General features: G+C 41.9%; 2 protein-coding genes across 2 annotated transcripts in view; both read left to right on the top strand.

Annotated features, from left to right (window-relative positions):
• Positions 1 to 3,737, top strand: part of KIZ (kizuna centrosomal protein) — a 38,912-nt gene extending 35,175 nt beyond the window's left edge. The window contains exons 10-11 of the mRNA XM_065739499.1: positions 1,154 to 1,197; positions 3,505 to 3,737. Coding sequence (XP_065595571.1) covers positions 1,154 to 1,197; positions 3,505 to 3,608 — 148 coding nt within the window. The 3' untranslated portion in view covers positions 3,609 to 3,737. The remainder of the gene's footprint in view (positions 1 to 1,153; positions 1,198 to 3,504) is intronic.
• A 5,493-nt stretch (positions 3,738 to 9,230) lies between these two features.
• Positions 9,231 to 27,248, top strand: part of XRN2 (5'-3' exoribonuclease 2) — a 41,438-nt gene continuing 23,420 nt past the window's right edge. The window contains exons 1-20 of the mRNA XM_065739494.1: positions 9,231 to 9,375; positions 12,464 to 12,591; positions 12,673 to 12,784; positions 13,606 to 13,717; positions 14,802 to 14,860; positions 14,939 to 15,028; positions 15,842 to 15,914; positions 16,005 to 16,055; positions 16,369 to 16,526; positions 16,837 to 16,911; positions 17,005 to 17,138; positions 17,224 to 17,281; positions 17,374 to 17,481; positions 18,462 to 18,506; positions 19,015 to 19,146; positions 20,646 to 20,761; positions 22,229 to 22,364; positions 25,824 to 25,931; positions 26,007 to 26,096; positions 26,585 to 26,657. Of these exons, the coding sequence (XP_065595566.1) occupies positions 9,301 to 9,375; positions 12,464 to 12,591; positions 12,673 to 12,784; positions 13,606 to 13,717; positions 14,802 to 14,860; positions 14,939 to 15,028; positions 15,842 to 15,914; positions 16,005 to 16,055; positions 16,369 to 16,526; positions 16,837 to 16,911; positions 17,005 to 17,138; positions 17,224 to 17,281; positions 17,374 to 17,481; positions 18,462 to 18,506; positions 19,015 to 19,146; positions 20,646 to 20,761; positions 22,229 to 22,364; positions 25,824 to 25,931; positions 26,007 to 26,096; positions 26,585 to 26,657 (1,933 nt within the window). The 5' untranslated portion in view covers positions 9,231 to 9,300. The remainder of the gene's footprint in view (positions 9,376 to 12,463; positions 12,592 to 12,672; positions 12,785 to 13,605; positions 13,718 to 14,801; positions 14,861 to 14,938; positions 15,029 to 15,841; positions 15,915 to 16,004; positions 16,056 to 16,368; positions 16,527 to 16,836; positions 16,912 to 17,004; positions 17,139 to 17,223; positions 17,282 to 17,373; positions 17,482 to 18,461; positions 18,507 to 19,014; positions 19,147 to 20,645; positions 20,762 to 22,228; positions 22,365 to 25,823; positions 25,932 to 26,006; positions 26,097 to 26,584; positions 26,658 to 27,248) is intronic.

Raw genomic sequence — 27,248 nt, 5'->3', positions numbered from 1 at the left:
GGACTTTCTCTTAAAAGGAAGAGTTGCTGTCACGTGGGTAGCTGTAATGTAATGAAACTTCCCCCTGCTTGAAGATCAGTTGTAATCACAAATTCTTACTGAATGTGGTGGTGTAACACAAGCGATGAATCACCTCTATCTTTTTGTATCTCCTTCACAAATGCCTTCATTGGTAGTAGTTAGAGTATTTTTAACTCCTCGCTTGGATTAATTACGTATTAGCTGCTGTGTCTCTGAATGAAATGCAGCAAATTGTGTGGAATTTTGACAGCTGATTGAGTTCTGACTGCAGCGACAGCTTCAAATTGCAGCTTGACATTTGCTTGCATTGGACTAGTTCACACAGTAATGTCACAAATATCTCCTATTTGATCTCCCTTATTAAAATCAGCTGAAGCTTTATTTTTAGAGCTCATTGCAGGATTGTTAATATAACAGTTAATTCTCCTACATCATTGCCCCTCTGTGATTATTTCACAGCACCAACACAATACACATGCTACACACAAAAGATCAAAATGATTCCAGCTTGTTTGAGAGATTCAAAAGGGCCTGTGATGCTCTAGACACAAGAGCAGTCATTTAACAGAACAGAATTGCAACTGCATATACATCAAGGTAGATCAAAGGCAGCTGGAAGATTGCACATTTACATAGGGACATGGGTGATGCTATGGGAACCCAGTGGCTGACTTGGAGTGCTCTGGCTGGACGGGAAATAAGGAAGTTCAGTGAGCATCAATGGGGGGTGCTTTTATTTTTGTTTGGATTTTTTTTCTTTACTTTCTTTGCATATCTGAAAGGCTGCAAAAGATAGATGAAGCTCTGATCCTTTGTCCCCTTAATTCACTACTGGTGTACATCAGCAGTGCTAGCAGCAACTGATTCCAGATCATGCTGCATGAACATCTGGACCAATGTCCCTGTTGCATGATAATTCCTCCACTTTTTATAAAACATAAAAGTGGGGGAAAATAAATAAAAAAACAAAAACAACCAAGGAGAGAGTAGTTACTGAAAAAAATAAAACAGTTACAGAAGTTAAATGATTTTCTTTTTTTTTAATCTTCTCACAGCTTAGAAAAGTGTCGATTTCATGTCTTTTAATGTTGTGACATTGTGCTGAGTGTTTAAAATCTTTCCCTGTTTGCAGGCCTGCAGTCCGGAAGGGAGCAATTACTGCTATAAAATCCAAAGGTAAGAAACAACTGTTAAGCTACTTGAAAACCTATGTCTTTCTAAAGGTAATTTAAATTGCAGAAAGCCTTTAAGTGCAGCATTATTGAGGAGATGGGGAAAATGTGTAACTTCCCTGTCTCAGCACAGGGGCAGACAAGTAGTTATTGACGGGAAGTTCTGGATCAGAGAGAATATGTTTCACAGTGCATAACTTTAAAAGAGTTGTGATCCTTGTGCTTGATGATTTACATCAATAAGGAGCAGGAGAATCACAGGATCACCAAGGTAGGAAGAGGCCTCCAGGATCATCCAGTCCAACTGTCCACATGCCACCAATGTTCCCCCACTAAACCATGTCTCTTCAGCCTAGTGAAGGGAAAAGCTGACTGTTATTTCAATATATTGAGTGCAGAACTGATGGGCAGCAGTGTGTTTGTTTGCAGTTACATAGGAGGGCACACAGCAGTGTCTGTACACATGTGTCTGAAACAATTTTGTTCCATGTGCAAGCTTTCTTTTAAATCAGTGTCTGGGCTCTGCATGTTTCTGTTCTCCCCTGCATTTGATTTTTCTTCTAGTTACCATAACTGCTGGTGTCTGAAGTCACCCATAGCTCTGTAAGGGAAGGCAGCACTGGGACCAGAAAGCTTTTTGCTGGGTGCTCAGCCTCGGGAGCTATGCAGTCCTGAGTGATACCAAGCTTATTTCAGAGTTATGGGACCTGAGCTGATTTCAGGATACCATTAACCATGGCTGCTTTGATGCCATTTGAAAGGCATCTGTCACATCTCCAGCCTGCTTAGCTCTCTGCTGGGGAGCTGTGTGTTTTTTGGAGCCTTTTGGCATGTTTGCTCTCCTCCCACACGTTCAGCATGGGAGCGAGCATGGGGTACAGCCTGCCCCGCTCTGCTGCTGATGGCAGACCTGCAGTCCAGGGGTCTGGGGATATAGGATGAAAGATGCAGCTGCTGCATTTGTAGATAAGGTATTTATATAGCTTGTGCCATCAAAAGCAGAAAATAGCGAACGGTGCTTCAGTCGAATCAGAGCTGGAATTTCTGTATGAGGTTTGACAGTTTGCCTCTCTCTCCTGCTGCCTGAATCTGTATTTCTGAGGCTCTTGCCTTATTTGGGGCATCAACTTTATTTTCAAAACTTTGGAGAAACAAGGAGCCTCTGAAAACCTTTAGGAACGGGCTGTGGCTTGACATTCTTGCTCATGGCCGCTTCCCACAACGGGCTGAGAGAGGGAAATACGTTACATGTCTGTGGACAACCTGCAGTGAGCTTACACAGGGGGTAGGATGTCCATGCCCCTGCCCTTCCTGTGCACTGCCCTGGGGAAGAAAGGAGAGTTAGTGCCTGTACATGTTGTTCCCACCCGTGCTTCTGTTTTCCCTGAGTCCATTAGCATGTGCTTGTTGCTGTCATGGGGGTGGTTTAACATTCAGACACTGCTGATGCAGAGCCCAGTGGTGTTGCTGGTCAGCAGCACTCCTCAGCAGCTCTTCTGTGGTGAAGCAACTATTTTTTCTGCAGATCAAAGCACAGCTTTTTGTTGCGGCTTTCTCTTTTTCTGATCAAGGGGAGAAGAAAAATTAACAGTTATTGCACGACTGAGCTGGCAGCTCTCACACCTGAATCATCTCATCAGGCCTCGTTGTGAAGAGCTCTGTGTACTTCCCTGTGTGTTTGCTGCTTTTTTTTTTTCCCCTTCTGTGGGTCAAAGGAATTTACATATCGAGGAATCTCTCAGGCACTTCAGATTTAAATGTGATTCTGTTTTTCGGTGAAATCACTTGCTAATTACCAGGTCCCTTTGTTAAAGCCGTCCAGTTCTTTGAAGTCATTTTTGTCTGTATATGGTCCTGTCACAGAGTGGTGTTTTTCCGTTCTTGACATCATTGCCATTTTTATGCCAACTCTGTGACGTCATGGTCATCCTGTGACTTCACTGTAGGGTCAAGTAGAGGGAGAAAGTGGAACATAATAGACAAAGCTGTAATTCAGGCAGCAGATGGTCAAGTAAATTGCTTGGAGTGGAAACATTCTGTCAAACTACCTTGAGGAACAATGAAGTCAGCCCTGTAAATGGCTCACTGTTCCTCCACAGCAGCTCAGTTAGGAGAGCCCAACTTGGTGAGAGCACAGTGCCAGAGATGCACACCTCTGCTGCTGGGGGTCCTCAGAACAGCCCTGGCACTGAGCTCCTCCTAAACCACAGTGTCTGGCTACCTCATAAGAGCTCCACAGTGCTAACACCTGTGCTGCAACACTAGCATGTAAAAGATGTTTATGATTCTCCCTTTTTTCCTTCACTCTCAGCTTTCTGGGGTGAATCTGACGATAGCAGCTCTGAGGTTGCAGATGTTCTGCGCCCACAAACTCACAGCCCAGAATCAGATGATTTTGATGACTTCTACGATTAAGGTTCCGCCGCTCGCTTTTGGGAAGCAAGTCAACAGCATCTCATCTTCTGCAACGCGAATGCTGCCTCCTCCAAAGTGCCCTTCATCAGCTGGTAGTCAAATTTAAATGCAGAATAAAAATGACCTGGTATTCTACGTGGCCTCCTTGCATGCATGTTTTCTCGTCGCTGCTAAGTGGTTTTCTTTTCTGAAGGAAATCCAAATGAAGGTGTGTCCTCAGACGTCCGTTTACTCAGGAAGGCTCTTTCCCAATTTCCTTCTGTTACCAGGGATTGGAGCAGACAGTGTGCAGGTCCCTGCTCACAGTGAGCACCTGCCCGGTGCCAGTGAGAAGGCAAGGGATGTGTCTGCGTACTGCATAATCCCACGTGACAGAGATGAACGGGTTGTCACAAACGAGGTGTCAGTCAGCAGCAATCGGGAAATTACATTTCTTGGGTTGAAAACTTGCCAGCTTGATGGAATTACACTTGCTCTGAGAGTGGTCCCGGCTAATGTAAGCATGAAATGTGGCCTTGGGTGATGCTGCTGCATGGTGACAGCTGTCCTTGGGGCAGCAATGCCATTGCTGTATGGGAGCTGTTGAATCACAGCCTGAACCACTGATGGATCACCTGAGGTGAGCACTGAGTCAGCTGCAGGAGCACAGGTGAAGGCAATGCACCTGTGTGACCAGAAGGGGTGGAGTCTGGCTCCACCTCTCCCAGACCCCATTTAAGGGCTGACCACCACTGGGGAAGGATCTCCTGTTGGAGATCATTTCTTTGGAGCTTCCTACTGCGAGCCTGGGAGGCGGGTGAGCATTTTCCTGTATTTTGATTGTCTCTTTCCCATCACAGTAATCTTTCTATTGCCATCTATAAAATATCTCAATACTACTTGGTATTGTTCATTCTATTAACCATTAACCATGCACATCATGCTGTGTACGTTTATCTTTCTCTGTGATTCAGACTGAGATGTAGAAGAGGCGTTGACAAATGGGGAGCCAAGTCCATTTGTGTTCCTGGTTGTGTACAGCCCAAATATATTTGGGGTGTATATTTCTTTGTGCTGCAGGAGAACCGTGCTCAGGATGTAGTGCTTAATGGCCATGTCACCAATGTGTCTGTTTTTCTGGAAGCTCTGTAGGCCATGAGCATGCTTAGTAGCAATGGTACGTCTGACCAGCTTGGCAGCTGCTCTTATTGCAGTACAAGTGCAAAAAAAACCCTCATATTCTCATATGTATTCTGATATTTTGGTTACAGAGCTAACTGGTTTTAAGAAAAGCAAGCAAGCATTGTGGGTATGCATACATCTGCTACTCAGGGCTGCCTGGCATGTTTGATCTTTATCATATTCTGCAGCAGATCAAGAAGAAGAAATGCATAAAATGTATGTTTCTAATTCAGCACATTTTGGAACAGAACAGAATTTACATGTGGCGATCCTCAGTGATGTTCTGCTTTTAGTTGCTTTGTAAAACCCACGCTGGCGTTGCTGTGTGGACATCACAATAATTGGATGACTCTAGGAGCTTCATGCATTTTTAATTTTCTTCTTTTAATTCCTTTCATCTGAAATTAAGTTCATTAAACATGAGATTTTCTTTCGAAAAGAGAAACCAGGGGACATATTAAAAAAAAAATCTGTTCATAATTATGATAAGTTCAAAAGCAAAAAACGGCACCCCAATTAAACTCTGCTGCAAAGCAGTGCTGCATCTTTGAATACAGCCACAAATCTTTGGGTTTAGTCCATCAAAACCAATTTTTAAATGGTAACAATATTCTATTTAATAAAAAGAACGTGTAGCCGGAGACGGGCTTTGAAGAAGGCTTGAAAATGAGAAGGAAGGGTTAGCGTGGACGTCTGTTGACTTGTTTCATCTTCCAGGTTCCCAGTTTGACACTGGGCATGGTGCAGTGTTGATTATTCCAACAACTGGAAAGTGAGCTGCTGCTAAGGATAGAGTGCACATTTGGGGTCGTTGCAGTGTGAGGCAGTTGGACTGTGCAGCCAGAGGATCCCAGCAGCATTATGGATTTGCCTGGGTCGGAGTAGCTGCTCTGTTTCCGTGCTCTGTTTTTCTGGTAGACTATGAGATAGTTTTAGGAGCTTCTCAGTAGTCAGAAGCATGTTGGAACCTTCTTTTCCTTCTTGATCTGCAGTCTCAATGTCACCCAGGAGACTTGCTGCACTACAAGTGTATGACCCTGCCATGCTAAGTCCAGTGCCTGGTTTGCTGCTCCTCCGTGCTTTGTTCTGCTCATCCTTCAGCTGCAGTAATTCATTCCTGAGGGCCTTGCCCATCTGTTAAATGTAAGCTCAGGCTGTGTCACACCACAGCCGGACCACTGCTATGTGATTTCCAGTGAACATCAGACCAAAGTTCATCTGGAAGAAATCTCCGCAAGCTGCTGTGCGAAGTAACGCTGCATCAAATCTGCAGTGCCTTTGAAGTTTTAAGCCCTTTCTGAGTGATTCTGGGTTCTTGATGTCAGCCCACTTTAAATCTCCTTGCACGATACAAGGCACCCATCACTAGTCTCTGGTGCTTTTCATTCCCTCAGTCCAGCTCAGCCTTAGACATGCAGCTAATGACAGATGACAGATGGCTTTGGGAGTTTCTGCTAAGGCAATATCTCTCTTCTGGTATTTAAGCGATAGCCGAGTTCCCCCAGAGCATTTTTTTTATTATACTTTTATTGTGCACAGACTCATTAGATGCAAAACGTTCTGCCAGTCAACTTTATTCTGCTCCTTGACAGCTGTCATGCCAGCAGCCTGAAGATGATGACAGGTGATGCTGATGGACAGTAGGACTGTAATCAATACAGCCTGAACAGATTCAAATCAGCATGCCACTCATCCACTGAAAATGCTGTAACAAGAAGTCCTCACGTGTTCCCGCTGTGTATTTGCAGTGACTTAGAGCTGCATCCTTTTTTGCACGTGCCACCCACACAGCTAGACTGAGCTGAGGCCAACCATCAGCGAAAGCAAATTACCAGAGGGATATTAGGCACTGACAGAAAAATAAAATAAAATGCTGCGTGAGTGCTGCCGTCCAGTGGGGGGAAATAGTTTGTGTGGGTATTGAGCCAATGTGCAGGGTGAGAATGAGTTTGTGGTGAGCTTCCTAGTTGTAAGGAACCCACGGGGATCTTCATGTCCAACTCTGTGCCCAATACAGCCATGTTCTGGTTGTCATGGGACATCGTTGGGGTCACACTGCTGTGGCTTTGTAACGTCACGAGCCACTGCTATAAATATGGGGACCCTGACAGTGGATTGTCAGTCTCTAACAGACTCACATCTTGGTGCAGACTTCTGGCACAAGAAGCAGTGATTTAGAGAGCCTTCCCCCCTTTCCACCATGGATCCTTCTCCACCCAGGAAGCACAGGGTCAGGGGAGCAGCAGCAAACCTCAGCCAGTGGATGTTGACCCATCCAAGGACGATGTTGAGCCCATGGAGGTGGATCTGGCTCCGTAGGAAGAACCAATGGAGGTGGATCCACCTCCATCAGAGCCAGACAAGCACTATAACACCATGCTTGCCTGGAGATGCACCAGAGGCTCTCCATTTCCATCTCAGTGCTGCAGTGTCACCATCCACTCCTGCTCTCTGCAGCCTCCAGGTGGTGTCAGAGAAGCTACAGTAACAGTTGTTCCTCTAGAGAAGCAAAGACTGGTTTGGACACAACAAGGGCTGAAATTCAGCACAAAAATCCATTCCAATTGCCCCATTAGGACTTTTTGTCAAGACAAGACAATAAACAACTCACAAGGACAGTACTCAACTCTGCATACACTAGATACCATAAGTCTCGAACAATTTAGTTCATATTCAAATAGACCCCTTGATGCTTCAGGTAAGAATAGACCCCTTTGTGTAGACATGGGGAGGCACCAAGGAGCGGTCTAGTCATGTAGATGTCAAAGAGTGATCGCTGCACCCCAACATCAGTACCATCTATAGGCAAACTGAAGGACCCCTGGCAAGAACCTCTCCATTTACAGCTGCGGGAGCAACGTTAGATGTAATATTCGGACAATTCTGGGGATAGGAGGGAACTTTGGGAAAACTCTATGAAGATTTGTACATTAAATGTATATAAAGAGGGTGATGTAGCTCCGAGGTGTGTATGCCTTGTGGAGAGATCCCCATGGTTCCAGCAGACCAGCATTGGCTTTTCTAAGTATCACTTTGGAGAGTCTTCTTGCTTATGTTTTTTTTTCTGTGAGATTTACCAAAAAGAGTCATTCTCACACACAGCTTTTGAAAGCTAAAAGTTAAAAGAGAACAACCCCAGATTTCCTACAAGAAGAGTTGTCTCTTCGCAGCCAGGAGCAGCTGGTGGGTGCCCAATTATGAAGAGCATCATCCCCTCAAATCTTTACAGAAAATGAGAGCTATGTCCCAACTGAAATATCATCTTTATGTGATGCTCCTGTTCGTCCCATGCTGCCTGCAGCTTGATTTTGCTTGAGGATATTTGCAAGATTGATTTGTTTTCATCCACCAAGAAGAATGTAGATTAACTTCTCAAGGAAATGTTTGTTGCAGTATTGCGTTTTTTTTTTTTCTTTTCTTTTTTCAAAGCTTGTTTACACAAGTAATTATGAGATAAGATGATCATATTTCATTTGCATTTGTCTGGATTTTTTTTTTTTTTTTGTACTATCAGGAAAAAGCAACTGATTGCTCCTCCATACAAAGTGTTCGTACTAAGTTTGTCTTACTATACTCCAAATTCCAGCAGGAGGAGCGATACAATAGGAAACTTCAATCAAGATATGCTTTGTAAGGAGCAGATAAAGGACTAGCTGATACAACAGATGCAGTGCCAGTAGAAAGTTGATGGGGAAATTTATTCCGGTCACAGATTTTATAAGAGAAGTGACAACGGAAAACGGCTTACCAACAGCCAAGTGAGGCTCAGAGCTATGGGAAATACAATATTGGGTTAATGTGTCCTACAGCCAATTAGTGGGGCTCCTCTCCCCTCCCCAGATGACAAGCACTGCTGAAGTTTGTTGGTTTTGTTAATGAGTGCTGGGCTCCTTCCTCACCTCCTCGCCCACCTCACTGCCCTCTGAGGAAGTCAACGTGCAAGGGACGGGGCACAGCACAGCACAAGACTTTCCCCGTGTTAATCCTTTTTAAGGTTCAAATGGGATTAAATCTTTGGATATCACCACGCAGCTAACTTAATATTATTTGCTTGGAGTGACGTGACAGGGTTTCTTCGTGCTCCCTGCAACGGCCTGAAAGGAGGCTGTGTGAGGTGGGGCCGGCCTCTGCTCCCAGGGAACAGCCATAGGATGAGAGGGACGGCCTCACGTTGTGCCAGGGGAGGGTCACGTTGGGTGTTAGGAGCAATTCCTTATCCCAAAGAGTGGTGATGCAGTGGCACAGCTGTACAGGGAGAGCTGGGGTCACCGTCCCTGGAGGTGCTGAAGAAGTATGGCACTGAGGGACAGAACTGGATCACCCCAGGGCATCTCCCTTGCAGCTGCCGGAGCCCTGTGAGAACCATCACCCGCCATGCCCAATCCGCCGTGCGCATGCGCGGCGTGGTCCCCCGCCCCAAAGATGGCGGCCGGGCCCCCATGCTGCCCCGCGCCGTTTCCCGGCCCCGGAAGCGCTGCGCACCGCCTCGCTTAGTGACGTTCGTTGTCGTTCAACGTGGCCCAGTGCCGCCATGGGAGTACCAGCCTTCTTTCGCTGGCTCAGCCGCAAGTACCCCTCCATCATCGTCAACTGCGTGGAGGAGAAGGTGAAGCGGGCCGAGCCGGGGCCGCCCGGTTCCGCGTGCGTGTGCGCTCGGGCCTGGGGCCGGCGGGGCGGGGGGGAACGGCCTCGCGTTGTGCCGGGGCAGGCTCGGCTTGGGCGTTAGGAGCGGTTCCTTGTCCCAGAGAGGGACCAGGGACATCCGCTCCCTTAGTGAAGATCATGCGGAGATGTTGATTACAGCCGTCACTCGGTGACCACGAATTAAGTTCAGTTGTTCCGCTCTAAAGCGGTGTCCTTCCGAATAAATGAGTGCAAGCGGTTGTGACCGTGTACGTGGGTTGTTTTGCAGTCTTGTGTTGGCTGCAAGTGGATGTTCACAGGACTTGGAAGGGACCTCCAGAGATCAGCAAGTCCGCCCCCCCCCCCCCCCCCCCCCCGCCAAAGCAGCTCCCCAGCCCGGGTTGCATTTAGTCTTATAAACTTGTCTGATCTTTCCTTGATAATAACGCTTTAAGTTCTGTGTACCTAACAGCATTCGCAATTTAAACAGCACATTTTCGAGCTCTAACAGTGAAGCTTTCTGTAAAAGCAGAAGACTTCTGTCGTGTTAGTTAACGTTTACGTAGATCTTTATTGAATCCAGATTGCTGTCATGTTCAAATCTACCTGCAGAAGTCTTTTGAGTGTGTGATTCTGTGTCCGTTCAGCAACCGAAGCTGTAACAGCAAAAGTTGTTAAAAGAGAAGGAAAAATATAACAAATTCTGTGGAGTCAGATAGGCTGACCATAACAGTGGCATCAACCCGGACATCCTCACATGTGTTGTGTTGTTCTGACTTAGGAGTGCATTGTATTTATGGCGAGGGCAGCACCTGAATAAATCACATTTGATTGCAGTTGTTGATATCCGTGTGTGGTTATAGACCTGAAAGCTGGCTGGGACAGCAGTGAGAAGCTGAGGTTTTTCTTACCGTGGAGGAGTTTAAATTTCTCTCACAATGTAATCAGTTCTGTGTGTATCTTAGGATTGCTTATAAATCTTTCTAATCAGGAGTTTTGTATCTCTGCATAGCTCGTCGCTTTGAGATGTGACGGAGTTGATCCTTGTTCTCATACCTTGCTGGATTATTTCTTTCTCTTAAATCTGATTAATCTTTTTCTTAAGCCAGGCGGGAAGAATAAAAGGAAGATCTCGAAGATAACGCAAAATCCAGGAGAGAATGTTCTTAATCAAATTCATACAAATTAATAGTGCTGCAACTAAAGTATCGTACTTGAAGATCTGTTTTCAATGGGTTCAAAAGCAGCTGTAGATTAGAAGCGAGCGGTTCAGTTCTATCACAAGAGATATCACTCCCAGATACTTAAACCTTTTACAAGACGGTTGCATTAAAAAGCTGGGAGGTTTATGAGCGGGTAATGGCAAAGCTGCTGACACAGCAGTATGCAGATGGAAACTAAATGGCTTTCGTAGTCATCTGAGGGAGACGGAGCTTATTTTGCTTTACCTTCAAGACAGGGAATAAGATCTGTGGAGAGGACAGTTTTATTTTCCATATCACATAGTTGTAAGCCTTTGATGGCACCGTTAGCTTTGGCAAGAGGTTTGATGAGAGATCAAGTAGAACACAAGACAAGCTGCTTGTCCTGTTATCTGATGTAAACCGGAATGTGTGCCCTGCTTTTAAAATCAGGGGTTTAGTTGCCCGGAGGAGCTTGATAAAAATCATAAGCTGCAGAATAGAGTTTGCACCTAGCAATTAGTACCTGCTAAAACCAAGGGTGTTCTCTTGTATTCTAGGAAGTGAAGTAACGTGCTCCTTTTCTTACGAGTTATGAAGGAGTAGCATCACATTCCTTGCCAAGCTGTCCCAGAGCAACTCCTCTCTGCAACTTTGTGACGTGTTGTAACTCCTTCCAATCATAAAGTCTTTAAAATGAATTTGGCTGCCTCTTGATCTCTTCTAGCATGGATGTTACATTTACTTCCTGGCTATTCACTGAAGTTTTTCTCTGTGCTTCTGGGTTTGTCACTGTTCTAGCTTATAATCAATCACGCTGAAGAGCTCTGAGAACATCAGCGCTTAGAGCAATTGTAATTCAGCACTGAGTTTACCATCCACGCTGTGACCTGAGCTTCATGTCTGGTTAGGTTGAGGCCTTCAGGAAGGGAGTTGTTAGAGTTACAAGTCTGACTATTTCAGAGGTAGAAAGTAGGGCCTGGGATTGGTCAGGTGCATCCACAGTCAGAGTCAGGAGCTGAAGAGTTCAGGGGTGTCAGCGCTTTGGTAGCCGAGAAAAGTAATAAATTTATGCTCCAAATGACAGCTTTTTGTCTGGTGGGATCTGAAAGGATCTCTTTCCTCTGTAGGGTGGAATCTGGAACCTGGGCTGGGAGCTGCTTTGGCAGGGGATTGGACTCGATGATCTCTGAAGGTCCCTTCCAACCCCTACAGTTCTGTGACTGCTGCTTCCTTCTTCCTGTAGTTTATCTGCGGGGTTTAAATAGTGGATTGCAGAGAGAAAAGTGACACGAGTTTGTTGAGATGTGCCCATCTTGAAAGTTGTTTTAAAAAACAAGCATTTAAAGTGCAGATATTTTTGACGTTTCTTTCTTGTCGTGTCCAAATCGCCACGTCACGTTACACACTTTGAAATTTCTTCCCTGCATTTTGAGGGAGCCTGTCTGCTCCTGGCAGTAGGATGGACAGTTTTTCTGAAATACACATAGTGTGGAAATCTCTTGGAACAAAATTTATAGTATTTGCTGATCAGCAGGAGCAAACTGGCTCTGCTTTAAGTCATCGTAACGCCTTCGAGTAATGTTAGTTTTATAAAGGCCTTAAAACAAAGCTGTGTTTGTAGTGTAAAAATGAAACTCCAGGTAATTCTGTCTGGAGTTTCCTGCTATCTTTTTCTAATGCCCTTGGTGTGGTTATTTTGCCCTGAGGGGCATGGCTTAGTGGGCATGGTGGTGATGGGTTGATGTTTGGACTGGATTGCCTTAGGGGCCTTTTCCAGCCTTAATGATTCTGTGATTTCCTGTGAGTCTGTACATTAATACTGTGCAGATTAGTTGTCTTACTTGCATGATTTGAGTACTGAAGTGATTGTTCCAACTGCTTTTGCAGGCCAAAGAATGCAATGGCATCAAGGCTCCAGTTGATACAAGCAAACCAAACCCTAATGAGGTGGAGTTTGATAATCTGTACTTGGATATGAATGGTATCATTCACCCTTGTACACATCCAGAAGACAAGTAAGGCAGTTTCCTTTAATTCCTATAAATAGGACTCATTTGGAGCATTTCACATTTAAAATTTAATGTTCTGTGTTGTAGGCCAGCACCTAAAAATGAGGATGAGATGATGGTTGCCATTTTTGAGTACATTGACAGGATCTTCAACATTGTAAGACCAAGACGACTTCTCTACATGGCTATAGATGGAGTAGTAAGTATTGATTGAATTTAATTCATAGTAATGGCTCTTCGTAAAACTAGGTTTGATGCCCTCCACCCTCATAAGGTCTTTTGAGGAATAGTTTTCTAAAATGAAAAATGTACAGGTTAAATATGCAGTTAATGAAATAGGGTGTATTCAGATCTATTAATGAATTTTATCCACAGGATTTAATCAGCTGGCTGATGAAGTCTCTTGCAGTCTGAACTTTGCTTTTGCAAAGCAGGAAACTTCCATAAGACAGTAAAGCTCTGAAATTATTTCACATGTTCCTTTATGCAGCAGACCAGAAAACTGTTTAAGCAGGTGCACTTAAAGTGAGCTGTGACTTGATCACGCCATGAGATGTTTCACATTCTAGCTTTAAGCAGACATTGTCCCACCAGCACATCAATTAGCCTAATGAAAGACACCACACTTCATTAAAAACTTCACTTTACTGAATGTATTTGTATCCACATTGTGTGGTTTCACTGAGGCACACCGAAGTCCCTTGACAGGCTTCTGTCTTAGCTAAGTTGTGGCTGTCTTTCTAGCCTTATCAGCCTCTCCAAGGTAAGATGAATTCAAGTAATGCTGCTGGGCTGCCTTTGCTGAGAGGCTTATGAAATCTTTTCTGAAGTTTGTCCAACTCTACGCAGCTAGACTGATCAGAATCCCAGGTTTGGTTACAGTAATACCTTGTGTTAGGTGGTTGTATAGTCACAAACACAGTTTTAAAAAGCTTGTCTGGAGAGCCAGAAACAACCACCAGAGGGAAAATAATTGTATAGATGCAATAACTGACCCAAGCATTATGTTACCTGTTCTAGGCTCCACGTGCAAAAATGAATCAGCAGCGGTCAAGAAGATTCAGAGCATCTAAGGAGGGCATGGAAGCTGCTGAAGAGAAGCAAAAAATAAGACAGGAAATTCTGGCAAAAGGTAAAGCTGTGACTACCTGACATTGTTTTTCAAGCACCTTCTGTTTTCAGTGTATCAGTAAGGGTTAGAAAAGGGACACTGTACTCTCTGAATATCTCTCTGTGAATTATAGGAGAAGGAGGGTTCTTCTCCAGGATAAGAACCAAGATAAAATGTCACTTTTGATTTCTGTCTTCTTGCCTGAAATGGATTTGTGTTGAGTACTTTCAATTCCTTTAGGAAGAAAGTGAACAGAAGAACAGGGCTAAATGTGGTAGTGGGAAGCTAAGCAAAACTCTTACAGAAAGGAATGAATATTTTTGGGGCCTAACAAAAAGTTAGGTGAGACCTAGCAGTAGAGGTCATGTGAAGGTGTTGCTGTGTAGTAATAATGAATGAACTGCAAGGAAGAGCAGGTACTTAGATTGGAAACTTTACACTTGGGAGCAGCGCAGTGTCAGTGTGGTTTGAGAGTGCCCTCACTCAAGTCATATTATTGTCAGTGTTTGTAGCTGAAGGATGCTGGTTGTGCTGGAGAAATTAGTTCAGGTGACTGTAGGAGGAAGTAATGTGGCCTTCCAAGTGAAAGCATAGCCTTGTTAGAGGTTAAAAACAGAGGACATGCTTTTTTTGACTTTCTGTAGCATTTCTAGGCTATGAAGACCCTTTTTATGAAGCTCAGAGATAAGAGAGAAGTTGGTGTAACCTTGTTTGGGAGCTCAAGTGAATTAACTAGTGGCAACATAGGGGAGAATATACAAGAAAAATATTTCCTAACTCCTAAATATTTCCTATTTCCTAAATATTTCCTAAATATTTCCTAATGTTTTATCTCTATTAGCAAGCTTAATTTCTTTGGGACTTTTAGTTTTTGTCAAAACAAATAGTGAAGTCACTGCTATGAAGTAACGATGTTTGTAAGAATACTAGTACTTAATTTCCAGAGGAAAGAGATGTAGTGGTGAGACTTGTTTTGTTTTTGAAACAAAGTAATCTTTTACTAAATGTTAATTACTCAGGGCAGCAATCAGGGTTTTTGCCATGCAAAAAATGTTTTTAATGTTCCCTTCTGGTTTACTTCTGTTAAGTGTCTTTATTGCTCTAGGTGGCATTCTTCCTCCGGAGGAAGTGAAGGAAAGATTTGACAGCAACTGTATTACCCCAGTAAGTGATCTTGCACTTAAGCAGCAATTGTCACTATCTGGATGATGGCTTAATTTATTTTCTTCTGACACTTTCTAGGGAACAGAGTTTATGGACAATCTTGCCAAATGTCTCCGCTATTACATCGCTGACCGTTTGAACAGTGACCCAGGGTGGAAAAATTTGACAGTAAGTTTCACAGTTGGATACTTCAGGAACATTAAGGTGATCTATTAGGCTACGTTGGGATGTGACTGAAGAGGGTAAATTCAACAGATTTGTCTCATCTTCTCACACAGTTATTAATGCTGGACCAACTTGCTCATTCTGCTGGACTTTGGCGGTGTATTTCGTCCTAATAACTCAATCTAAAAGCACCATTTATTTTGATTTCTTTTAAGAGCAATGAAAAGATCTGATATTGAAAGCTGCAGCTTGATACAATAGGAGACGGGGTTTTAGGATTACTTTATTATCTTAGGAGAAAAGAGTCATGATGCACTGTACGTGTGTTCTTTTCACTCTTTATTTTTAACTTGATTGTTGTCTCAGACTGCATTTTTTTCTATCATTCTAATGATGTACAGTAGGTGTCAGTCAATAAAAATTATTCATAGCAGCTTTCATCCCTTTCTGGACTTTGAGATTCTCTTCTGCTGTTACTCAGCCACTCCACCCCTATCAAGTTCTGTTTCTGACAACCCTGTGTTTCAGTTACCCATTTAATTTACCAGGAAGCTAACAATATAATATCAGTGGTATTTTAATCAATATATCAGCTTCATCCTGAAGTCAGAGAGAAATTGAGGTCTTCTTAGAGGACCCAAACTCTTAAATAATTGATTTTTGAGTCATAATGTGGTAGTTGACACTACAAATTAGGATTTCATGTACTGAACCTGACTTAAGCATACTTGAACTGCCCACTGTTAACATATTTTTGTGGGTGTTTTTTAAGGATGGCAACATTAAACTGATCACCTTACGTGTAAATCTTCACAGGTAATTTTGTCTGATGCAAGTGCTCCTGGCGAAGGTGAACATAAAATCATGGATTACATTAGAAGACAAAGAGGTATACTTGCAACAAAACACAGTATTGCACCTTATTTCTAACCTGTTTCACGTTTATTGAACCAAAGTTGTGTAATTTTCTTTCACACAGCTCAACCAAACCATGACCCGAACACACATCATTGCCTGTGTGGGGCTGATGGTGAGTTCTGTGCTGACAGTGTATCTCGTGGTAAACTTTCTTCTGCTGTTTTTTGATTGAGTTGAGCTCTAGTGTTTGATATTTAGTTTGCATTTGTATAAGTAATCTGGTGCATGTGTTAGTTTTTGATGCTATGTAATATCTGGGGAGTGGTTTTAACACTGTGGCTGAAGGGCTGACTCTCACTTGATTGTACTATCTGGGTTCTTCGTGGGTTAACCCATATTTGCATTCACACTTGCTTAAAGTAGAATGTCCCTGGAAAATGCTTAATATTTATCTTTCATTCTGTTTCATTCTTCTCTTTCGGTAGCTGATCTGATTATGCTTGGATTAGCTACACATGAACCACATTTCACCATAATTCGAGAAGAGTTTAAACCAAATAAACCCAAGCCATGTGCCCTTTGTAACCAGATGGGTCACGAGGTTAAAGATTGTCAAGGTTTGCCCAGAGAAAAACAAGGCAAGGTAAGAATTGTGATATTTCTTAAAAATTCTTTGCAGTGTGAACTGATTTGTGTCTTATTGCTGTTGATTTTGTCTGAAGCAAAATTATGTCATCTAAATTATGCTACTGGAATTGCCTGGCTTTCCAGTAAGGAAAAGAGGAGAATCAGTAACTTAGGACACACGAAGTAATAAAATGCATGCTTGGCATAAGAACTTGAGAACCAGTGCTTGTGTGTCAATTAGCTCCTTTGCAAGTATGCTTTAAAATTGAGCAGGATGTACTTTAAAGTAAGCTTGGATATAATTCACTTATTTCCTTCTGTTTTAGCATGATCAGTTTGCAGACAGTCTTCCTGCCTCTGAACAAGAATTTATTTTCATCCGCTTATGTGTTTTACGAGAGGTATGTGGAAGCAGTGATTCATACATAGGGGACTTAGTAATGTCGTTAAACTCTGTTCACAAAGGTTCTTGGTGTCTTTTGTGTGCGTTGCAGTATTTAGAAAGAGAACTCACTATGGCCAGTTTACCTTTCACTTTTGATTTTGAAAGAAGCGTTGATGACTGGGTCTTTATGTGCTTCTTTGTTGGAAATGACTTTCTTCCTCATCTGCCATCTTTGGAGATCAGGTACATGAGAATATACTTCCCTGAAGGTATACCTACTTGTAGCTTTAAATGCCAAGTCTCATGCTTCTGTTTGTTTGCTTTGTAGGGAGGGAGCGATTGATCGCTTGGTTAACATATATAAAAACGTGGTGCACAAAACTGGGGTAATATTTTTTTGTTCCATTTTATTAAAGCATCTGGCTGTTTGCTGCAAAAATAGATTGGCTTTTGAACCACGTTCTTTTGTATTTTACAGGGCTATCTCACAGAAAGTGGTTTTGTCAACCTGCAGCGCGTCCAGATGATCATGTTAGCTGTTGGGGAAGTTGAAGACAGTATTTTCAAAAAGCGAAAAGATGATGATGTAATTTCCACTTTGTATTTTTGGAGTTCTGTTTTCATCACTTGTGTTACTGTGATGCTGCTTAACAGAATATGAGAAAAAATCCTTTGTGTTTTGTTAATGTCTCTAGTGGCTTCCTCCATATTTGAAAATTAGTGAAGTGCTTCCATTTGATTTGCTTTTCCTGGAGTGCAGAGCATTTTGCTTCTGGTTGCTGTCTCAAGTAGCAACAAAAGAAGAACTGTATGCAAGTTCTGCCACTTTTAAACATGGATTTTTTTTCTGTACAGGGATGGAATACTAAAGTATGAGTTCAGAGTGCATTCTTGCCTTTCAGTTCCTCCTGCAATTTGAAATTTGTCCAGGAATTGTTCTTTTGGTCTATCTCGGCAGTCTGCTCATGCAGTTCTTGGCAGACAGACTGTGGTTTGTTCATCAAGGATGGGGGATGAAACACTTGTGAATGAAGGAAGAAATCTGTATTTACTATTCAGTCAGAAAGTGCCAGTGCTGCCAGAATGTTTGATTTCTAATTGCATCAGCCTATGCTTCTCTTGAAGTTGAAATACTAATTTGTGCAAGCTCTCAGTATCCTGTGGCCAAGATCTTTCCTTGTGCCCTGACTTTTTCCTTTGCTAGGACTTTGTCTCTTGCCTTTTTGGCAGATGCTCCACACCAGTCAAGGAGCTTAGGCATGCGTTGTTACTTAGTCCTTTGACACTGATGTCACCTTAAACTGAAGTTGTTGTTAAGCTTATTGGGTGATTTGAGTCCTAACCAAAATTAAAGGCCTTTGAATAAGCAGCAACTCTTCTCTTTAGGTTTTCAGGGTAAGGTAGAAATTTCTAGCCAACTTGCATTGTATCCGTAAATCCAAGAACTGATCTAAGTCTTATTCAGAGCATTACTCAAAAAACTTACAGTCTTTTGATTGTTTGAGGATTATAACAAAATGTTTCCAAGAAATCTGTGTGACATTTTCTTCTTTATGTATTACCTAGGATAACTTTAAAAGACGGCAAAAAGAAAAAAAGAAAAGGATGAAGGTAAATTCATTTCTTTCACAATGCAAAAACTAGCAATAATTAAAATGTGCTATACTTCAATGAATGTGTTAGCTGAAGCTGTGGTTGTAATCATGGCATTTTCTAGGCTGTGTGTAAACTATTTTAGAGGGTTTTTTTTTTTTTCGTGGCTTTTTGTAAACTGGAGTTTTGATTGAAGGAATTGCACAAAGAAAAACACCCCAAACTATGGTTATCACACAGTTCTGTGTGGAAGCTAGCCAGTGTTGTCAAATGTTTCCTAAATGTGTTAGAGAAGCATTAACTGTTCTTGGAAAGGGTCTGCCCTTTCTAATCTGCATAACCTGAATTCTTTAAAATCTGATATCTGATTAAGATTGTTAAACATAACTAATCTAAGATGAACTACGAGAGGGTGAACGATGCTTGTTCTACATAAGGAGCTAATCTGAAAACTGTGGGAGCATCACCACATTGCTGTGGAGATTACATTTCTTTTTCAGCATACCTTCATGTGTTTGTTTTCTAGAGAGATCATCCTGCTTTTATTCCTGGTGGACAGTTTTCCCCTCAGGCTCTGGGAAATCGATCCAGTCCTCAGGCAGTCAGTAACCCCAGGCAAACTGCCTTTGAAATGAGAATGCACGACAGACAGAACTCGGTAAGTAGATGTTTAAAAGTATTTACAAATAAAATGGGCAGTAATCACATCCTGTAGACTTGTTTGGTGGTTATTTTTCTGTGGGGACTTCTTGTCACTCAGTATTGAGAACTGGGGGAATAACCTGAGAGCTGGGGCATAGCTTGATTATGCTGAAACTGTTCCTTCAACTAAATTCTCATGCTTGAGAGAATGTATATGAAATACATGTAGAATGTGTGCATTTTGTGAATTTCTTTCACTGAAGAGTGTGTGTATGTATGAGTTGTTCAGAACAGGATGTCAGAAGGGCTATGTATATGAAGAATAATGCAAATTGCCATTAACGAGGTGTGCACAATGGCACCATTCCACACCACTTTTCCCCATGCTGTACATCTCTGTTGTATGCCAGTAAGCTCTCACAGCCTCTCTAGTTAAATTCTCAGTACCTTTTCTAGCAGAAGTGTTATGCAAAACTTGTAGCCTTTAAAAATGATCTGGAACACAGGTCATTATTGAAGAGCATGTGTATTTTTCTTTTGGAAAGTAATGATTTTTTTTATACCCATCTGTTTGGGGAAATGTTTTTAAATATCCTCCAGCTTTGCTTCTCACTGGGAGGAAGTGAAACTCTGATCAAATTTTTAGAAAGGTATTAGAAAGTAATGAATAACTGGAAGTAAGCTCAGTGTTGTGCTAACGGTGTCAGTTGCTACTTGAAATATTAACTGTTGCTAACTTTCCATCTGTTCATAAATTTTCCTTACAACACTGAATGTATATCTGATTTAGGATTCTTTTCATCACAGAGACTGTTTTTTTTTTGTTTGTTTGTTTTTAAGTCTGAATAAATATAATCTGCTTTATTTAAAGTGTGGTTTCTGCTAGTCTTCCATTTTAATCTTGAAACTCCTGCAAGTGGGCTAAGTTAATCAATTACTTTATGCAGTCTGTGTACTTGCTGAGGTTTCATTTATAAGGACTACTTTTATTTTATTGCAATTATTTGTCTTAGCTTTGTAGAGGTGAAAAGGGTCGATCTTTTCTTGACTGCAATATTAAAAGACATGCATCTGAAAGGAGTTTAAGGGATCAGCCATGAGGAAACAGTGTCTCTGCTGGTTTTCTATTACAAGCAGCATTTGTATGGTGCTCTGCATACTCATTTTTCACTGTCAGTATAAAATGAAGTCATAATGTAAGCTGTAGGACTGAAGACAACAGTTGTATTCCAGAATTGGAATACATCAAAATGGCATGTCTTATTGTTTTCAACTATCTTGTTCACTGCATCTTTTTCATTCTCAAATACAATGAAATCAGTGCCTTTGGAGTTCTTCTTTTCTTTTGCTGCTTGACTTAATAGTTTAAGAACTGTATAACTGTTGCTTTGAGTTTTTGGAGGTCTAGAATGAGTGTGATTTTGCTTTATCACATAACTTAGTTTTAACTTGAATTTAAAACTTCTAATAAATCTTTTCTTTCCCTCTATTCATCTCTATTAATTATGACCCTAGACAACGGTGTCCCCAAATACCAGTCTCAATTCTGATGGCTCCCCATCCCCAGCACGAGGAATTAAGCGAAAATATGAAGACAGTGACAGTGAACCTGAGCCAGAGGATAATATCAGGTGAAGCCATTTTATGTAGTACTTTGTTAGCAAATTGCTGAAATAAATGGCATTAATTAGACTGCATCTAGCTTAGCACAGCAGTGCCTTCAGATGCTTTCCTATGATCTTTTTATCCACCAGTAATTAATGTGGAGGGTTAGAATATTCAGTAAATTCCAGTGAGATGTGTAAGCTATAGCTGTTAAATCTAAGTATCTAGATTAGTATGCGTGCAGGTTTTCATCCTGCAAGCCACTACTCCCTGTGAGACCACGCGCTAGATTGGCTAGACATCCACTGTTCAGCTTTGATGATGTGAGCTGAATGCCACTGCTCTGCAGTTGAATTTTTGAGCTATTTAACCCATAAAATTCGCTTACAGTGTTATTTTGACCGTCAGGGAAGGAAGTCGTGGTAGGAAGCCTGTCTTTAGCCACGCTGAATTTCTTAAATGATGTTCCCCAGGTGATTAAAGGGTAGGAATTTGATAAGAATTAACTGCAAGTGAATTAACCAGTGAGGATTTATCGAAGGTTTAAATCAAGCCATTACCCCTGAGTTAAAGGTTGAAGACCTTATAATTTTTGTTAAAGTTGCTAGGGAAGGCTTTTGGGGCTTGTGTGAGTACCCAGCTGTGGGCGAACTCTGAAAATCAGCTGCTGGGACTGTAGGTGGTTTTAACTCTGCCCAGGCATCAGTGCAGGTGGCCCTAGTCCTTGCTCACCTGGCTGTCTGCCTTACACTCCTGAAAACCTGCCTTGTTTTTTCCACCTTGTCAGCAGTTTGAATTGTGGCTGAACTAGCTCAGGTCAAGTATAAAAAATATCCTTTTACAAGTCAGCTAGTTCCAAACAAGGGTTGGGATTATTTTAGTTGTAGATCAGTTTTAAGCAGCCTTTATCTACCTTAAAGACCTCATGTGTATAACGTGAGCTTGACTTGTGTAAGCTTGAGTTGACCTCACAGGTGAACCTACGTGCTTTAGGTATGTATGGAATTTAAACAGGTTGCAACCTTTATAACCATTATATTGCATAGGAGCTGAGGGATTCAAATGTCCATCTGTTCAGTTGAGCAGGTGGCTGTTTTCCCTGCCCCATCCCTTGACAGACATAAGGGGGAGCTATGTGAAGTAAGGATAAACTGTGTCTGTGGTTGTGTTTTTTGACTCGATGTCCCTGCCTGGCACAAAAGGTTGAAAATCCTTGTATTAGAAGGAACTCATCTAATGTGAGTCAGCAAGTGCTGGCTTCCAGAGTTTCAGATAATTCTGCTGGTAACCACAGCTTGTCTCGACAGCAATAGGAAACCAATTGATTATTATTAATAAAAATAATAACAGTTGGGCTGTTTTTAGTAGGAGTGGAATTCCCCCTAGTATAGAAAAGTGGGACAGAAGTAGCAAGTTACTTGCTTTGAATTTTAATGCAGAGATGTAAAGAGGCATACAGTATTAACATGTATTGACATCTGTTTATCGTGCAGGTTATGGGAATCTGGGTGGAAGCAACGCTACTATAAAAACAAGTTTGATGTTGATGCATCTGATGAGAAATTCCGTCGTAAAGTTGTGCAGTCCTATGTTGAAGGGCTTTGCTGGGTTCTCAGATATTATTATCAGGTACTTATTTTCTTCCCTGAAACTTCAGTATTCTTTTGTCTGCATCCTGCCTCTTCTCAGAAAATAATAACTTTCCATTTCTTAGTATTGAAAAGCATTGCTTTTCTGGAGATGTAAGTAGCCATTCTGTTTGACACTTCAGATTTGAATGCAGTTTGTCCCTCGCACACAGTAGCAGCTTGTTACTTTATTAAGAACTGGTGTGTATTTCCCCTTCGGTGCAGTGGCTGGTGAAAAGGCAAATGGCAGTGAGAAAATAAAGCACAAAGCCTGTGAAATGCTAGCAAGAATTCGGAAGGAACAGCCTTGCTGGTCTGCACCGTAGATTGTAATGATGTTCCATGAAGTGCACTGTGATTGAAGTAATCTGTATCTGATTTAAATCTTTTGATAATTGAGATGTCAGGTTGGCCTTTGTGGCACTGCTGGTTATTAACTAGTTTCGTGCTCTGAAGGTAAAGTTATATTTTGTGCGTGAGCTGCGAATAGAATCTGCTTGGGCAGATGAAGTTTATCTTTCTCAGCTTGGCTTTGTATCTCCAATACTTTGCCCGTGCACTCTTCATAGGAAGCTCACACCTGTCTGACTTAAATCACAGGCAGGGCAGATATCTTACATGCATGCTTATTCTAATGTGCTTTTTTTATTACTCCTTGGGATGACAAAAAAAAAACACCATCCTCCACTTGATTATATTAACTTATTAGAGTTATGGTGGATGAGGACTTGCAGCTTAAGGCTAGCAAGTCTGTTGCAGCTCATCTGCAGGAGAGTTGAACTTAGCTCTGCACATCCCACCTCCTGCAGAGGAAAAACATCACCTGGAGTTAATGGCCACGTTGGAAATTCTACCTTGGCAATTCCCACAGTCCTGCACACAGTTAAGGTCTGTTGGAAGCTTACTGTGTTCCTGTTAATTGTGGCAAGTTGTGTTCCTAGAGCTCTGTATGTGTCAGTGTCTCTCTGAGCTTTGTAAATAAGTCTTCAGAATAGCTATAGACGTATCCTGGAAAACTGTCAGTGCTGCCTTCAATATGGCAGTGGGACAGAACCCCAGCAAAAGTCAGTCTAGCTTATAGACGAATTAGATGTTACTGAGAGAATACTTGTAAGGGGTCTGAAATGTTTGTGTTCATTTGAAGGCTGTAACATTAAGGCTATTTTATTCAAAGAAGTGAGTGTGGGATGTACATTCATTGCTCTTATGAGCGTGCTGTAGCCTTGTACTAATGGTGTGGAGTTTTTATAACTATTCAAACCTCAGTTGCATTTGCACTGCTGAGGTGTTTGTGGCTTTAAATTATAAGAGCTGATGGACTGATTTATAACTGAACTTCAAGCCGAATGTGCAGGTCCCTCTGCAGTGTTGCCTAGTTTAGCATGTAAAACCAGCTTGGCTAATGAGATGCATATATGAGATAGCTCATTGTCCTTTAGAGTTTGTAGACTGAGGTGACTGATACGTACAGGAGCAGTAGATGATTACAGTTGCAGAGAAAATAAATCAGTGAGGTTGATAACTTGAGGCTTCAGGCAGGACCACAGTGCTCTCAAGGAAATTGAGGAGTGCAAATAAGATCTCAAGGAAAAGTGTCTGCATAGAAAGTATTTCTGGTTTAGTAAGGTTCCAAATCAAAGCTTGGTGGACAAACACAAATGGTTAGGGCTTTTCTTTGCTAGGGTGCTTTGTGTCCAGAGTACTTGTAAAAAAAAAAAAAAAAAAACAAAAAACCAAAAAACCAAACAAATCTCTCTCTAGACCTGATCAAAAATGATATTGCAGACCTAAAGTACTGCAGCAGTGAAATATTTGCACATGCTGCTGTTGTCTGTACTCAAATAACAGAGGTGTTATCGTGTAGGGAAGGTACTACAAGCTGCTGTACATGAGGAGTCTGTTGTGTTAGAACAGCAGTCAGATGACTTTCTGCCCATACACCTGCCAGGCTGACTGCTGGACTAAGGATTTCAGGTTAGGTTTGCTTCTTTGCATTGTGGCCAATAGAAAAAAATAAAATAAAATCCTTCCAGTAACCAATCACTGCTCACTGTCCATAAAGCAGGAAGAATGCTGTATGTTTTTCTACTCCTATAAAAAGCTAATGATGGAGAAGGTGTCATGCCAGTAGGAACATCTGTTTGGGAGGCAAAAAAATAACCCCAGTCCACCTGGCTCCTGACATATACTGAAACTGTCTGAAGAATTGCATCTGATAATGAAAGTCTCTGTAGCTTTATACCAAAAATATCACTGGAGGAGCCTCGTTGACATTTACTTATTCAGCACTGGAAGTCTAAACAGTAGGCTTTTGTTTCAAGTGGTGCTGCTAAGAAAAATAGCTGAGGAGGTGAAAACTTGACTTAGACCTTGTAGAGACACATTTCCTTTAAAGTGCATTGTGTACCGATGTTTGAATTGACTTTCTTTTCTTCTTTTTGAGTATTATTTTGCCACTTTCAAGTGAATGCATTTTATATTTCCCAGTGTTCAAGGTGGAATAGTAAGAAGGTAAAACAAAATGTTACCTGACATGCTCGTGTCTGTGCTTTTACAGAGTACAAAAGTAATTAATTAAAGCAATGCCTTTTCAGGCTGCAACAAACACCGTTCAGATACACACGTGACGTGGATTGCTTTGTATTAGGGTTTTCTGGTCCCTCTCATTCTCAGCTAACAGTGGGATTTAGCTTGGAAAAACAGTGCTGCAAATTGCATGCTGCCAGAAGAATACTACTACTACTCCTGCAGGGACCTCTGTTATGACTTTGACTTGTGCAGTCATACTACTACGGAGAACTTGTGAATTCCTCCTCTGTGCTGCCATGCTCTGAGATGTGCCAGAAACTCTCTACATGAGTTCAAAATGTCTGGTTGCCATAAGCTGATGTACTTAGCCCCAGGGCCTGGTTAACTGTGGATAGACCGCAACCTCCTGATGGTGGCGAGACGTTTTTCTGTTAGGTTTTATTGGACTGTGTGTGTGTGTGTGTGTGTGTTCCAGCTCAAGGGGGAGGAAATAAGCATGAGGTATGTTGCAGTGTCCTGAAGTTAAGGTTAAGATTGTGCTGTAAGGAATTTTGTGTTGTTATGGTGCTAGGTCTGTCTCTTTGGCTGTCTCCCTTAGTGACTCAGACATAGCAAATAGCAGGAGTACTCTGGCAGAGAAGTCTGTGTGCTGTTCTGTGCTGCCGAGGAAATGCCCGAGGTCTCCATTCACTATCCAGTGAACTCACTCGCTCTAATCTGGCTATGAAAAATTAAATCCCAACCTGAAGTCCAGAGTACCTTTAGAGGCAAGAGCTCTTTCTTTTCTAATCCTGGGGACTTCTCTTTTTCCCGGTTGATGCTGGGCTAAGTTTTGTCAACTTTAGTTACTGGGCTGTTTGATTTACTTAATTTATTTTTCTTTTACACTTCTGATTTGTCTGATTTTACTTCTCTTGTTTTGGTGTCCTAGGGCTGTGCCTCCTGGAACTGGTATTACCCTTTCCACTACGCTCCGTTTGCTTCTGACTTTGAGGGTATTGCAGACATGCCCTCAGATTTTGAAAAGGGCTCAAAACCGGTAGGGCTTACTCGTTTATTTATGATTTAACTGCTCACTAGAAATGTCCTACATCTGCTGGTTTACTTTTGACAGTTCAAGCCTCTTGAGCAACTGATGGGAGTATTTCCAGCTGCAAGTGGAAACTTTCTGCCTCCGACCTGGAGGAAGCTCATGACAGATCCGGTGAGAATCATTGGTTTGTTCTTTGTGAGGTTTTGCTGTCTTGCAGATTTGTGTGATCATGGCTTGCTGCTTTCGACTTCAGGCAGAAAAAGGAGCAGAGAACAGAAGGGAATGTTTTTGGCGGATCGTAGAGATGAGACATCCTTACGAGTGATCTGTTGGAATCAGATTTTTCAGCAAGGAAGAGCTATTTGTGACATTTTTAATGCTTTAGTGACGTTCGCTTTCTGTAAGAAACTGTGAAACTCATCTGGGGAGCAGAGACCACTTGTCAGGAGTTCTTCTATCCTACTTTATTTCTTGTTCTGATAGTCTAGGTAAAGGGAATGCCCTACCTAACTTATTTAAACAGTGCTTAGTCAAGGATGTTTCTCTTAGTCAAAGTTCTTTGCATCCTCCTTAGAAGAGTGTGAGCTAACACAAAGCATATGTAGGTGAGGTTCTTGGTCAATTGGTATTAATGATTTTGTCATTATTCTCAAATACAGGAATCAAGCATAATTGACTTCTACCCTGAAGACTTTGCTATTGATCTGAATGGGAAGAAGTACGCTTGGCAAGGTAAAACTTGAGGTTTCTTCTTTTGAACCACAGTATGTTGACCTGTAAAAACAGGAAGAAAATGGGAAATGATGCTAGGGAGGTAATGGCACACAGAGTAACAAGGTTAACTTGTATTACCTGGTGTGGGGGAGAAGTATTTTGCAGCAGCTGTATTTTTAAGAGGAAATTTCCTCGAGTAACAAATATGATTCAGAAACTGATTTAGGATTGGCAATGATTAGTAGTAGTTTCAGCAGCCTTTCTAGATTTGTTAATTTGTCCTGAGCTAGATTAATCCCTTTTCTATTCTCATTAGCCTTACTATGTTATTGTCTCTTGTCTTTGTGCTTAACTAATGGATCTTACTCTGTTCAATCAGTGGCTCATTAGTACCTAGTGAAAAATGCTGAGAAACACAGAAATACTTGAATGTGTACGAAGAATGAGGAAATGGATACAGTGTTTAATAGACTCTTTTCCTTTAGAGAATATTAGTTTTAATGAGCTGCCAAATTTCCTATCTGGTATTCAGCCAGCAGTGTAACAGCTCTATTAGATGTATAAATAATGATTTGGGTACAAATTGAAACTCATGAAATTCCATCTGAG

Source organism: Cyrtonyx montezumae, unplaced genomic scaffold (assembly GCF_038088225.1).
Source record: "Cyrtonyx montezumae isolate F1298 unplaced genomic scaffold, pur_monq_1.0 scaffold_24, whole genome shotgun sequence".
Taxonomy (NCBI): domain Eukaryota; kingdom Metazoa; phylum Chordata; class Aves; order Galliformes; family Odontophoridae; genus Cyrtonyx; species Cyrtonyx montezumae.
This window is presented reverse-complemented; position numbering and strand designations above follow the sequence as displayed.